Genomic DNA, 13,242 nt, shown 5'->3' with positions numbered 1-13,242 from the left:
GTCCATTTTCTTTCCCACCGCCAGATTGACGATTATTGCTAGGAAAAAGCCTAATTATAAGCTTTACTGGTTAGATCCACTCTAAATAATTCTATGTAACCTCATCTCAGCTCTTAATTCTGATTGCACATTTAAAAACTTCTTTCATAATCCATCTTTATATTCCTTCTTAAAGCAGTTGATTCAAACTCTTTCTCTCCTTTATATGCCTCTAACTTTCTCTGTCCACTCATTCTCAGCAACTTCAAACTCTCAAGAGTTCTCCCAATTCAAATCTTGCATATTTCAAAATGCCTTTTTCTTTCCTCAACACATTCTTTCTTCCTGTTTCAGAAGAACTGTGCATCTTTCCAAGTTCACACTGTTACTCTTGACTCCATTTACCATCTCTTCTATTAAAAGCAGTTCCCTTCCTAACAAACAATTTAGGTGACTTCCATCCCTTAAAACAATACCTGTGTACACCATCTCTTGGCCTTATTTTGACCAGGCAATGAACTCCTGTTTCCATCCTTTCACCAGCAAAGTTTCCTTGCTTACACTGCTAAAATACTGACTCCCTATGATATGGCTTCTATCTCAACTGCTCTTTTAAAGGAAAGAGCTAAATTGCTCTTTTAATTGCTAAATTCATAGCCTACTCCTAGCCCTCATTCACCTTGATTGAGAGATACAGCACAGCTCATTCACTAACTCAGTATCATGGACAAAAATCTTTGGATTAAATTCTCAATCTCAGCTTCTCTCTATAAATGAGGCAAATAACTACCTCTCAGGGCTACTGTGAAACTTAATAAAATAAACTTCGTCCACATCATCCTACATATTTATTTTCACACTGAAGACTCTGTTTAAGAGGCTGTATATCATGATGATTAAGTATGCTGGTTGCAGGGAACCAGACTACTGTGGTTGAAATCCCAGCTCTGCTGTTTACTAAACTGTATGGATGAAGCAAGATACTTAATTTGGTGCCTTACTTTCCTTTATTCTATGACCTTCATAGAGTAGTTGTAAGAACGAAGTGAGAAAATGGGGGAAAAAAAAAAAAAGACAGTCATTAAATACTAAGAACAGAGCTTGGCATTGTTAAAATACTGCTTGTCACTGCTGCATAATGGGCATTCTTAACAATCGTTAAGACAGTTGTAACTGCTCTTGAAAGAAAATGAAATACTTGAGGAAAAGGATTGTTTTCTGCCACCAAAACATACACAGTGACTTAAAGCTGACTTCCCATGATGTTTCTTTCACGTGTTCATTTATTCATAAACTTTATTTGAAAACCTATTGGTTATTTGTACCTTACCCTCATCTGTCTAGTTCATAGCTGAATTCTACAAATTCTACTTTCCTGTAGGCTCTTTCACAGAGGAAGAGTGGTCCAGGAGGAGAATGTGCTACGGGGGACTGAGCGCAGGCCTTGGCTGTGGTCAAAAGCTGTGTATGCCTGCCGTTGGACACTGGGCAAATTACTAAATTATCTGAGCCTCAGTTTTCTTACCTGTATATATTGAGGTTGAGAAGATACATATCCAAAACATACTGCTTAGCACAAAGTACCCAAATCCTAGTGGCTCTGTTTCTCTTCCTTTGCCGTGCCTATTGCATCTCGTTACCTCACAGCTGTCTTGACTATGTGCTATAGCTTTCGACTTGTCATCCCATCCCATTCCAATGCATTCTACAAGCTGACAGATTAGTGTTCTTATCTTGTGTCTTACGTTATTGCTCTGTTTAAATGCCTTCAATGACTCTCTTCCTAATGTTTGCCAGCTAATGTTTAAACTTCTTCCAATCAAGATCCTCTGGGTTCTTACCCAGCCCTACGTTTATGATCTTCCCCCCCACTGTCTCCTTCACAGAAGCCAATGCTCTTGTCTCCTCAAAACTGGCTGCACATTAAAACCATCTAGGGGTAATTTTAAAATGATCCATGTCCAGACCCCACCACCTAGGAATTCTAATTTGTTTATTTACTCTCAGCTGGGGCCTGAGCACTGACTTACTCTTAGGCACCCTGAGTGATAACGCAGAGTCGGGATTAAGATACACTGCTATAATCAGACTCATCTGTCTCCCTGTCCCTGTAGACACAACCTATATTTTTCCCTCTCTCTCATTCCACGTGGCCCCATTAAAAGGGTAACTCTTACTTTATGGCTCTCCACCTATCCCAAAGGTTTTCTCCTTCCCCTGAATTCTGTAACACTTTATTTCAACATGCTTCATTTTACCTCACATTATAGTCATTTGTGTGCATGTTCTTGTTTTCCTCTTTTGAGGGAAAGCCAAGTTCTTCCCATGGGCCAGTTGAGGCATTTTAGAAATTTAATCTTAGTCTTTACAATCTAACAACCCTTTGAGGAAGATATTACCTCCCTACTAGCCAAGAGAAGTAAAGCAGCTTGCCTAAAGATTTATAAAACTAGTAACTCTTTAATTATAATTTTTCTTTGTATATTACATATATCACAACCTCCTCCCATGTTGTCAGAAAAATATCCAATAAATGCTGAATGAATGTATGGATTTTTATTTTAAGTTTGGTGACTGAAAACAGATTCAACCTTAAGTCAACATTCCTAACAATTAAGGGAAAATGCAAGAAATATACCCTGCCTATTTTCTTTTCCAAGATAATTATTTCAAAGTCATTGCTTAGTTTTGATATTTAAACTATACTTTTAAAAAAATCCACAGCAAGACAACAGCTTTGAAAGCTAATATTTCAAGAAACAGAAAAGGATGAATTAGTACACATCAAGAAGCTAAACTGGAATAATTGACCAATATCCTGTAAAGGAAGTACACAGCATGAAGAAGAGCCTATGGCAGACGTGAGAGACTGACATGCCTTTAACCAGCAGGATTAAATACTTTCAGCTATCAATCAGAATGAGGGCTCAAGAATAGGATGGGCTCAATTACCAAAAAAAAAAAAATAGAGCAAGATAACCTGGCTACTTTTTTTGTCAGTGAATTTTACTGCTTAAATTTTGACCTTTACCAGAAATCACCTAAATTAGGTTCTCATTCTAACCTCATCACTCAGATAATTTTGCATATATTATCTAATATAGGAAGGAAGGGTAGCTCTTAAATTTCTTAAACAGTAAAATTAAGGGTTGGATTGTGTTAAGGTGCTTTTTAATTTTGAAATTCATTAATTTTTACTGATTTTTTTTCCCTTAATATTCTTTCATGTTTCTGTTAATTAACTTTGTGTCTTTCTAAAATTTGAGAGAACTTCAAATTTAAGATCAAGATTCACTCATTTAAATGGGAGCAAAAAGCAGTAACTATTATTTTCTCATTCATAATCTTTGCTTCTGTCATTTGGTGACAGTTTTATCTAATTATAGAAGAAAAAATAAATTTCCCTGTGAACCATAGGAGCCATGATGCTTTCTGTCTGTACCACATACTTCAAGAGGAGGTACACAGCATTTATTCAGCAGAAATGAAAGCAGGCTGACTGAGTAAGAACAAACCAAAGGGAATCTCTTCGGGGCTGTGCGTCAGCCCTGCCTACTGGATGGCCTGGCCAAAGGGGTTTCATGCCAACATCGCTGGCAACAACATGAAGCTACAGGCAAGAAATGACGAAGGCCAGAAATGGAGGCGATGGTGGTTTAAAATGCTCAGATAACCTTAAATGTGCCCCACATTTTAAAGGAAATTACGAACATTAAAAGTAATACAGGAAAAAAACCACTAGCCTCTTAAAGCAAATATTTCAAATCACAATACTTGTAATTCTCAATTTCAAGCAAAATGCAATAGTGTTCCAGACTCACAGATACCACTGGATAAATATGTACTAACTTTACGTATATTAAGAGACTATTTATTACCTTTTCTAAAGAAGTTAGTCCTACAATCCTAGTTTTATACTAGAGAAAACTAAAGGCTTGAGAAGTAACTTGACTCAAGTCATACACTTGGGATTTGAACCCAAGTTTGTCTGCCTCCAAAGTCTACGCTCTTCACGTTACAGCACCTTGAAAACTGTAAGGGATTCTCCTATAACAAAGCATTTATCTTAACCTCTAAGTAACGCAGAGCCACTAAACAGATTAATTAACCATCAACTGTATTCTAGTGAAATATTAATCATAAACAAGATAAACACAATGAAGAACATACTTACTCATTCCTGAGCATTCTCTATCACCGTCCCATACGTTAGAAACTGCGTGTCCCGTTAGAAGGAGGTTAATTAAACTTTGGCTATTAATAAAAATTAAAAAGTAATTAAAATACGAATACACTAATTTTCAAAACAAATGATTCCTAAGGTAAGGCATAAAATAATGACTTTTTACATTCAATTATATTGTTTAGAAAACCAAGTTAGAGAGAAACCTTATAGTTCTCATTTTATGTACTTTGCTGAACAACCACCTTGCTAAATGTGTCACTTGCTGTATCACCGCAATGGTATCTATTGTTCTACATGTGCATAATAAACTTAACAACTTTATCCAAGACATCGTATTTAAATGGATGAAAAAAATGATACTTAGACTAACACTTCACTAAATATTTATAATCGTCTTAAAAAATACATATGTAATTGTAAAATTTGTGTTTGATGGAAGATACGTGAATTTTAACCTCTGAGGCAGAAAGATCTAAAGAAAAGGACTTATGTTTTAGAGTGAGTTAACAATCGATCACTGTGTTATTAATTTTACTAGAAATAGCTATAAAGAGCTTGAGAGGGAGGGTATTCTCAGAGAAAAATAAATAAAAAATTTTTTTCACCCAAGCAGGAAAACATTTACAAATAAGGGTATACTTATTTCTAAGTCGAAATGAGTAAATTTCATCTATTAGAAAATTTCATGAACAGAATATCAAGCAGAATTTGTTAAAATATCCCGTGTCATCTTAAAACAAAATATTTCCTATAATAAATCCAATGCACACATAAACCTAAAGTGGAAATTAACACTTCATACCTAAAGCAAACAGTGCATAAAGCATAAGACTGCTCAAGTTCATAGACTTTATGCTGTTAGCACTGACAGACAAAATTATTTGACCCAGTAGTGTTTTATCTTAGGTCAAGTCCCTAAAAACAAAAGTCCCTATGAGGAAATAAAAGATTTTAGTTAATTACCTGCCATGTCCATACACAGGATCTATCAAAGGTTCACTTGAATCTTCAATTTCATTTTTTATGTTTTCAATGCCCTAAAGAAACCAAGAATTCATTGGCTTATTTTAAAAACTAAAAATGAAAATTATGGCAGTTTAAAAACTGATCAATTTATACTATAAATTAATAAAACACAATTACTTAATTAACTTTTCTCCCAAAGAATTACCCAGATCTGAAATGGGGGGTGCATTTGAGATAATAATGGTGAGTAGTAGTCAGTCAAGAATCTTTTATTTTCTTCCATGGGCTCTACATAAGAACACAGGTAACAGATCCAATGTTGGTATGTGGGTTAAAGGGGTAGAGAGAGAAAAAGAATGTTTAAGCTTCAAGAGGAGGGAGAAGAAAATTATTGTATCCGAAAGTTAATACTCACTTAACTTCAGGTGAAACTGTATTCAAACCTAATATTCCTGCTAAGGCGTCTGATGTATTTTCTTAGATCACTAAAAAAACTTATTGGTACTAAATACATACACACATGAATGCTGATAAAGATATGAATTTAAATACACAAAAGGTATATCTGGTACATAAGAAAATGGAAGGTTTGCTTCTGATTGTGTGTTCTTACATATTGGTAATTCAAACGTGCACTGACAAAATAAAATGTGGACTGGGGGCAGGAAGATTCCTATTTTCCTGAAAGCCAATTTTCAGATATTTTTAATCCCCCAAAAGAGCATCCAAATCCCTGAAGTCTAGATACTGGAGAAGTACAAGAAGAACTAGGCATTTTAACTCCATCAATTCCAAAATGACAAAGATAAACTGCCATTCATTGTGCTATTCGCCTAACTTTAACCATTGGTTCTATCTGATAACAGGCCATTTCTAAGAATTAAAGAGATGATAATCAATAATCAAAATAGTAATGATTGTGTAAATATTATAGAAGGATACAAACAAGTGTGAGATCTTGCACTGGCCTTCTTTGTAAACAACTATACAAAACAGACCATGATACAGCCATGATGAATAATATGAACAAATGACATAATCACTGGGGAGAGAGGGCTCATCATTTTAAAGACCAGCTCAAGGAAGAACAACTAGACATGATGGTTTTATTGGCTGTAAAGGACAAGAGACAGAGGAGGTATCAAAATTTTTGAGCATAAAAAACTGGGAGAATACTGAACGGTCACGACGAACTCACAAGAAACCAGTCATCTTAGATACCTCCATCACTGCCATTCCCCACTGCTAACGAACTACCAAGTACTTTAAGCTCTTTCTCTTAAATATTCTCCTAAATGTGTTAAAATTTCTACGTTTAAAACATGCTCCTTTTCTTTTCCATGGTCACTGCTCTGGCTTAGGTTCACCTATTTCAGTAACTACTTTTCCATTTTTTCCTGACTCTAGTCTTGTACCCCACACACCAACCCCCTCCAGTACAACTCTGATACCAATTTAAAGAATCTTTTATCAACCAAAAGATCTCGTTACCCCATTGTTCACAATTTTTGTTTTGTTCTAAGTTTGGCCACATGAAAGGAAATCTTAAGTATTTCTGCACAGTATACAAGGATCTTCATATTTCTGAGTCTTTTCTACGTAAATGCCCAGTCTCGTCTTCCACAATTGCCTTTCTGGTATATTATGCTACACTAATACTGAACTACTTAGAGTTTCCCAAATGTGTGTTATATCCCCAATTATAAAGGCATAATCATATGCCTTTATACTTGCAGTTCCCACAGCTTGGAATATCCTCCCACAGCTATTCCATCCAAAAAACTTCTCCTCATCCATCAAATGATCCCTACAATATAAGGTCTGCCCTTGACTTCACCAAATGAACTTTGGCATTCCTTCTCCTATTTCCCACCATGCTTTGTGCATGCAACAAACAACTAAACACAAAAACACACTGCCATGATGGAAGTAACTATTAATGTGTCCACTTTTTTTTGTTTGTTTACAACACTGAAGAGGAATGATTTTAAAAAACTGTATCCCATATTATAAGTTTAGTTCCTAGCACAGCGTCAATGCCCAATAAACATTTGTCAAATGAATGAAGTCTGATTTCAGATACGGCAAATCTAGCAGGATAACTGAGACTTAACAGGCTGCTAGAGATGTGAGGTTGGCACTTGGGGAAAAGGGTAGGACTGGAAGTGTACATGTTGGAATTAACCACATAAAGGTAAGCTGAGAGAATAAAAGAGGTAAACAACAGGAAAAGATGGAAATGAAGCTATAAGCAAAAATGTAATTACGAGGCATTACACAAAGAGAACTAGTGATGTATCAGGTAAGTTAAGAAGGGAGTGGGGTTTAGAAAGAGCTTCCAGAAGGGGTTAAGGGGTCAAGTGTCAGACACTGCTAATATCAAAGAAAATAAAATTCCAAAGAACTGACTGTTCTTCATAATTAGAACATTACTGATAATCTCTGCAGTCCAGAAGATCATGGGTGAAAGCTGGAAAGTGGTTAAGTAACAGATAAGTGAAGAAAGAGAAGTCAATTCTTCATTATCAGCATAAGAGATTTTAATTCTGAGATTTAGAAACAACATGAAGAATAAAATTTCTCTTCGCCTCAGGAAAAATACTAAATTCAAACTAATAAAAAACAGAAGAAGTATCTTCTTGAACAAACCTTTGTCAGTAACACAGAATACAGAAAAAGCAATACTCCAAATTTGCTTCCCCACACTGAATACTGGTCGAAGACAGCATCTTTTAATTCTGATAAACTTCTGAATGATCTTTTTCTGGGGAGGGGGAAAAGAATTAAGTATTAACACCATGATGAGACTGACTACATTCATAAATAGGAAAAATTTTTAATTGTCTTCTACATTAAAATGCATACATACAAACAGGAGATTTTTGTAAGTGTATCAAATTTTAAAATACAAATTTAGCCATTAAAGGCAAAAGCTACTGCTGACAACTGTCCCTATCTATAATAGATACCATTAAAGTAGAATGCCTACGTAGTAGGGACCTCTTCATCTCTCAGGTGAACTATCTGGCATCAACAACTTCTTCAATGATCATACAGTTATTTAAGGAATGAGGTGGCCCTCTTCTAGGATATGGTTAAGAACAAAGAAAACTTGACTTTCTAAAGCCTGAAAGTTATTTAACAAATATCTGAACACCAAAGATAAGGTGTACATTTGTGGCTTCTTTTAACATAATGTTATATTTCAAATCAAATGCCACCCGTAATTCTATTGATATAGCTATCCTTACCTTTTATTTTATAACAAAAAATTTAAATACTCTGATGAAAATATGGCACTTTTAATGAAAATTATAGAAAGCATATTTTGGCAAACAATAAATAATAATGCAAATATTTATCACGCTAGAAATCTTTATATTCACTCAGACAGAAACATTAAGCTAAAATGATTTTTTCATTATAATGATGAAAATGCTTTTAATGTTATGAAAGGGTATATTTCCATAGTTAATTTGGGAATCAGAATTATTTTAAGTACACATTTACAAATTATTCTTTTTTTGAAATCTGAAAACAAATTAATCTTCAAGCATACAAATCTAACTACCTTTCCACAGTATGAACAGACTTAAAATGGCAATGTGTCCACAAGGTAAGTATTTTAAATGTTCCAATGTTACTTACTGAATTAATGCATGAAATCGCTCAAAGCCAAGCTCTTCGACAGCCAAGGCAGCTATACATAAAAGACACTTTTCAGCACTACACATGGCAAATAAATGACACAAGATACACACAGCAGGCTGTAAATACTTTCAAGCAGTTAAAAGTTTCCCTCTTTCCTTACTCCCTTAAAATTCTCAGTTTATTTTCAACTTTACTGTAACATAAATTTATATTTCAACATCTTAGTTACCATGATTATAACTAAAATGGATTTAATACTGAGAATGGAGAAGGGTGATTAATTAATAAACATTTCTTTTTTAATTCAGTTGTGCTGAAATCATTAAAATATGAGAAATTATTGACAATCACAGTGCTTCACACATAGTTGTAATGTGTCCTGCACTTTAAATAATCTTTCAATTCATAGCGCCAAGTAAAATCCTCATAGCTAACCTTCCTCCTACATAATATAAAATCTTTAGGCTTGATGCTTAATTATTAAACAGATATATATAAAAAGGCAGAGCACTTTGAAAGTACACAGGTTCAACGACAGCTTTAAGTTTGTTTCCGCGTTTATTTGTATAACTGTTGGGAAGTTTTCAGTAACTTATTTTGATTACGCTTATTAATACAGTACAATTATAAATGTTTAAGAAATCAAAGGTAAAGCTTACTGAACACTTTTCTAAGTGCCAGGCCCCTTTCTAAATGCTCTACGGGCCTTAACCTCATTTAATCCTCAAACAACACTATTACCCCATTTTACAGAGGAGGAACCTGAAGCCCAGAGAAGAATCCTCCCAAGAGCACAAAGCAACAAACAGCAGAGCTGAGACCAGAACCCAGATAGTCGAGGCTCCCCAAGGATGAAGTCTTTAAAGATATCCTACACGGATCAAAATGCCTACTCTCATTTATCACAATGAACAATTTCATATATAATTTATAAAGTAAATCTTAGTACTTTCAAATATTAATTCTCACTAGAGAACTGAATTGATTCGTTATGAAATCAAAATTAAAATTTTGATTTACAATGTAAAATGTCACATTATTCTACCCTTCCAAAGTCCAGTTTTAATTTTCAAACGTTTCAAATTATTTTTAAATCTTTAAAAGTCCAAAAGGATTAATTTAAATAATCTTTTGATTTGTGTGTGGGAAACAAACTGAAATTGAACCTGAATATTCACTACTGCAAACAAGTGTGCATTACCAAAAGCCAAAACTACACACCACACAAGCCAATGAAATTAACGTTTGTACAGAATGTAATACTGACAAGGAGGAAAACAGTTCATGTTTAAAATTTCAGGATAAAATAAAAATTCTACCTAATCTTTTCCAAACTGTAATTGTTCTGCAGTGCCTGATTATCTAAATCATTTTACTGGGTATATACTATGAAAGTTGACATCAAGATAGTAATTTAGAGAAAAGAGGCAGGCAAAATAAAAAGCTTAGCAGCCAGGATGGTGGAAAGATATAACATGAAAAAAAGAACATAGCTGGGAATAAAGGAAGGAACAGGTAAAACAAATTGTTATATGGAATAAAAATTTTAATATAAGTTCATTTCATTGTCAACATCTAAGGTGAATTTTCAAATTTTCAGTTACCAAAACTTTTCAAATTTATACCACATTAAAAACGAATATAAAATATAGTTTCATTTCATGTCCATTTTTAAAATGAGACAAAGTAAATTGGAAAATTACTAAACTATGTTTTTTGGAGGGGAATTCAATATAATATGCCCACCTAAATTAATTACTGAAGTGCCAAAGTTAATGAATCATGAGGCCATTTAACCTAAAGCGATTTAACCTATCAACATAGAAATGTACAGCACATCCCAGGGAGCACACAGTATACGAAGATACTAATGAAAAATGTTACAAGAAAAGATCTCACTATTTTCTTACATATTAATACGTAGACCAGTTTTAAGCGCATATTCTTTAAAACAACTTCTAACTAGTTCAACTATTCCTATTAAAATTTTAGTATCTTAAACAACACTATTAACCATGCTTACATGCAACCCAGTAAAACCTGGACAGTGTTTTAAAACCAGTGCCAATGACACATTTTTTGACTATCAACCTTGTGAATACTTTCCACTTGTTTTCTTCAACTGTCATTATCAACTCTAAAAATATATTAAATTCTCTTTGAAAGGCCTGAAAAGGAAATGCCATTCAACTGTTTAAATTTTAAAAATTATTCCTTGCTAATGCACTATTAGTAGAATCTGCCACTGTAACTGCAAAGGTGAGAGAGAGAAGGCGCTGACATCACAGAGATGGTTCAGCTCAAGGAGGCAATATGCCTCACAGACAATCCCACCGGGAAAGCCAGGTGTGCGTCTCAAGCAACTGAAATCTACTTTCTAGAAACTGGGTGTCTAGTTTCTCTAAAAACAAGTTCCTCAGAGATGATAGTTAATGGATTGCACCACAGGTAGATTAAGTCACTTATTCAATATAAGCACCTGGAACTACCAATTATCAAAAGCAACCTACTGGCAAGTTAATTCCTGCAAAGAAAACCAGAAAAGCAACTCTTTTTATCTAGTTTCTGTATCATCAGAAGTCTCCATTTTACTAGCTCATTCTGGCAGTTTTTAGGTCAACTATGTAAGAATTTTCAAATACTAAAGACCATAGAATTCTTGTGAATGAGAACAGCTGTTATTTATCTTAAAGAGAAATCTTCAAAGTATGAAAAACTTAAATGAATGCAAAATTAAAATTCATAATTAAAACTATCTTAAAATAATTCATCCATAGTAACCATGTCCAAAAAGTTCAGGAGGAAAAGAAACATGTAGTGAAGAAAAATGTCCCCTTCTTTACTTTAGGAAACAACTAAAGATATTTAAGACATTTTCTAATGTTAAAAAAAAACAACAACTCCTTTTTCCCCAATACCACAGAAAACATTAAGGTATTTGAAATGAAAGAATATAGAAACATGTTATTTAAGCTTTCTAAATGAGAGTTCCAAAGCTCAAAAGAGATTGTCATCAAGCAGAAATTAACTAGAACTTTTACCTAAGTTTATTTCTAGAGATGCATTTTCTGTTTTTTTCAAAAAGAAAGAAAAAATAAACAATGTAATATCCTCTAGTTAATTAAAATAATCAAAAGGGAAATGAAAAATACTAACAAAGCTCATGAATTAAGCTTAGGCTGAAAAAGAGACCTTATAAAATGTTTAAAGCTTTTTTCCTTTAAAATTTTCAATAGTTTTATTTAAACACACATACAAGAAATTACTTCACGAAATCAAAGTGTGTCTTACAAGAATGGTCCACTTGGCAGCTGGACTGTGCAGGACTCCCAGGAAGACCAGCAGCCTCCTCCGCTGTCTTTCCTCTTAGCCATGAAGCCAAGCAGTATGGTCCAGAGTCGCTACAACAAGCACTTTCTAAAATAGCACATAAGGTGTGACAAAGGAGTTCCTTCCGCTCTCCCTCTAAAAATAACCACAAGGTAAGTTATAATGGTTGTCTGTAGGGAAGAAAATCCTGTCATAAATAACAATATTAAGAATGCATTAATTTAATGATGAAAATCAAGCATTTTTAGTGGGGGAAAAATCCGTAAACCACTGATCTTAAACTACAGTTCAGAAGAGCAATGTGCTTGAGGGTTAAAATGTCACCTCTGTTAAATATTTCCATTAATGAGAAAAAGAATCCTGGAAAATGCAGAATTAAACATCAGAAGAAAGAATATGCTACGTGGAATAACCTGATACTGATCGCCCCTTTCTTAGGCTGCAAACGGAGCCTTTCAGCCATGAGGATTCCTCTGTTGTAGAACCAGGCCAGCGTATGGGCCTGCCGAGACCTCTGATTTTCCCCATTTCTGAATTAGTCTAACGTCTTTAATCTCCCAGTCCCACAGGGGTAAGGATAGTAAGACAACACGCCGTCAGCACATACAATACCACCATCCCTTACATTAGCAGAGGCCACAGCGGTTATGCTGCATGATACAGAAACCACCGATACTGGATTGCAGTGATTTGAGCATTAGACGTTTACAGAAAATAGCACAAATGCGCAATTTCTTCCTGAACCTTAGCCACCCTCCCCCTTTCAAGCAGTATTAATCTCCAGAAGTAGTACCATTTTCTGAAACTTTCAAACAAAGGGGATAAGATGTATACACATCCTATGTAAAATTTTATGCCGGAACAAGCTTTCTCTCTCTCCTAATTACAAGTTCTTTAAAGGCAGGAACTGTGCCATTCACCCTCTAGCCACCACAGCGTTTACGACATTTACGACAATCCTACATAAATTTTTTTATCCATATGAATATATTTCTGTGCAAGGAATATTATAAATTTTATTAATAAAATGCCCATGTTAATAATAGTATTTTTTGAATAGTTTCTTCTCTCCTCAAATTTATTTTGCATTTCAGCTATTAATTAATTAAAAATACATGACAGTGACACTT

At 34.4% G+C, this 13,242-nt stretch overlaps 1 protein-coding gene across 5 annotated transcripts in view; it reads right to left on the bottom strand.

The window, feature by feature from the left end:
* The window catches only part of MINDY3 (MINDY lysine 48 deubiquitinase 3), a 90,410-nt gene that overhangs the window by 60,720 nt on the left and 16,448 nt on the right, over window positions 1–13,242 (bottom strand). For 2 of the 5 annotated variants that reach the window (XM_057543883.1, XM_007196420.2), the window contains exons 4-8: window positions 12,074–12,247; window positions 8,780–8,831; window positions 7,781–7,895; window positions 5,129–5,202; window positions 4,154–4,233 (exon numbers count right to left, since the gene is read on the bottom strand). In XM_057543883.1, coding sequence (XP_057399866.1) covers window positions 4,154–4,233; window positions 5,129–5,202; window positions 7,781–7,895; window positions 8,780–8,831; window positions 12,074–12,247 — 495 coding nt within the window. The remainder of the gene's footprint in view (window positions 1–4,153; window positions 4,234–5,128; window positions 5,203–7,780; window positions 7,896–8,779; window positions 8,832–12,073; window positions 12,248–13,242) is intronic. The other 3 variants (XM_057543882.1, XM_057543886.1, XM_057543885.1) reach the window with 3 other exon arrangements.

The sequence above is a fragment of the Balaenoptera acutorostrata genome, chromosome 3 (assembly GCF_949987535.1).
Source record: "Balaenoptera acutorostrata chromosome 3, mBalAcu1.1, whole genome shotgun sequence".
Classification (NCBI taxonomy): domain Eukaryota; kingdom Metazoa; phylum Chordata; class Mammalia; order Artiodactyla; family Balaenopteridae; genus Balaenoptera; species Balaenoptera acutorostrata.
This window is presented reverse-complemented; position numbering and strand designations above follow the sequence as displayed.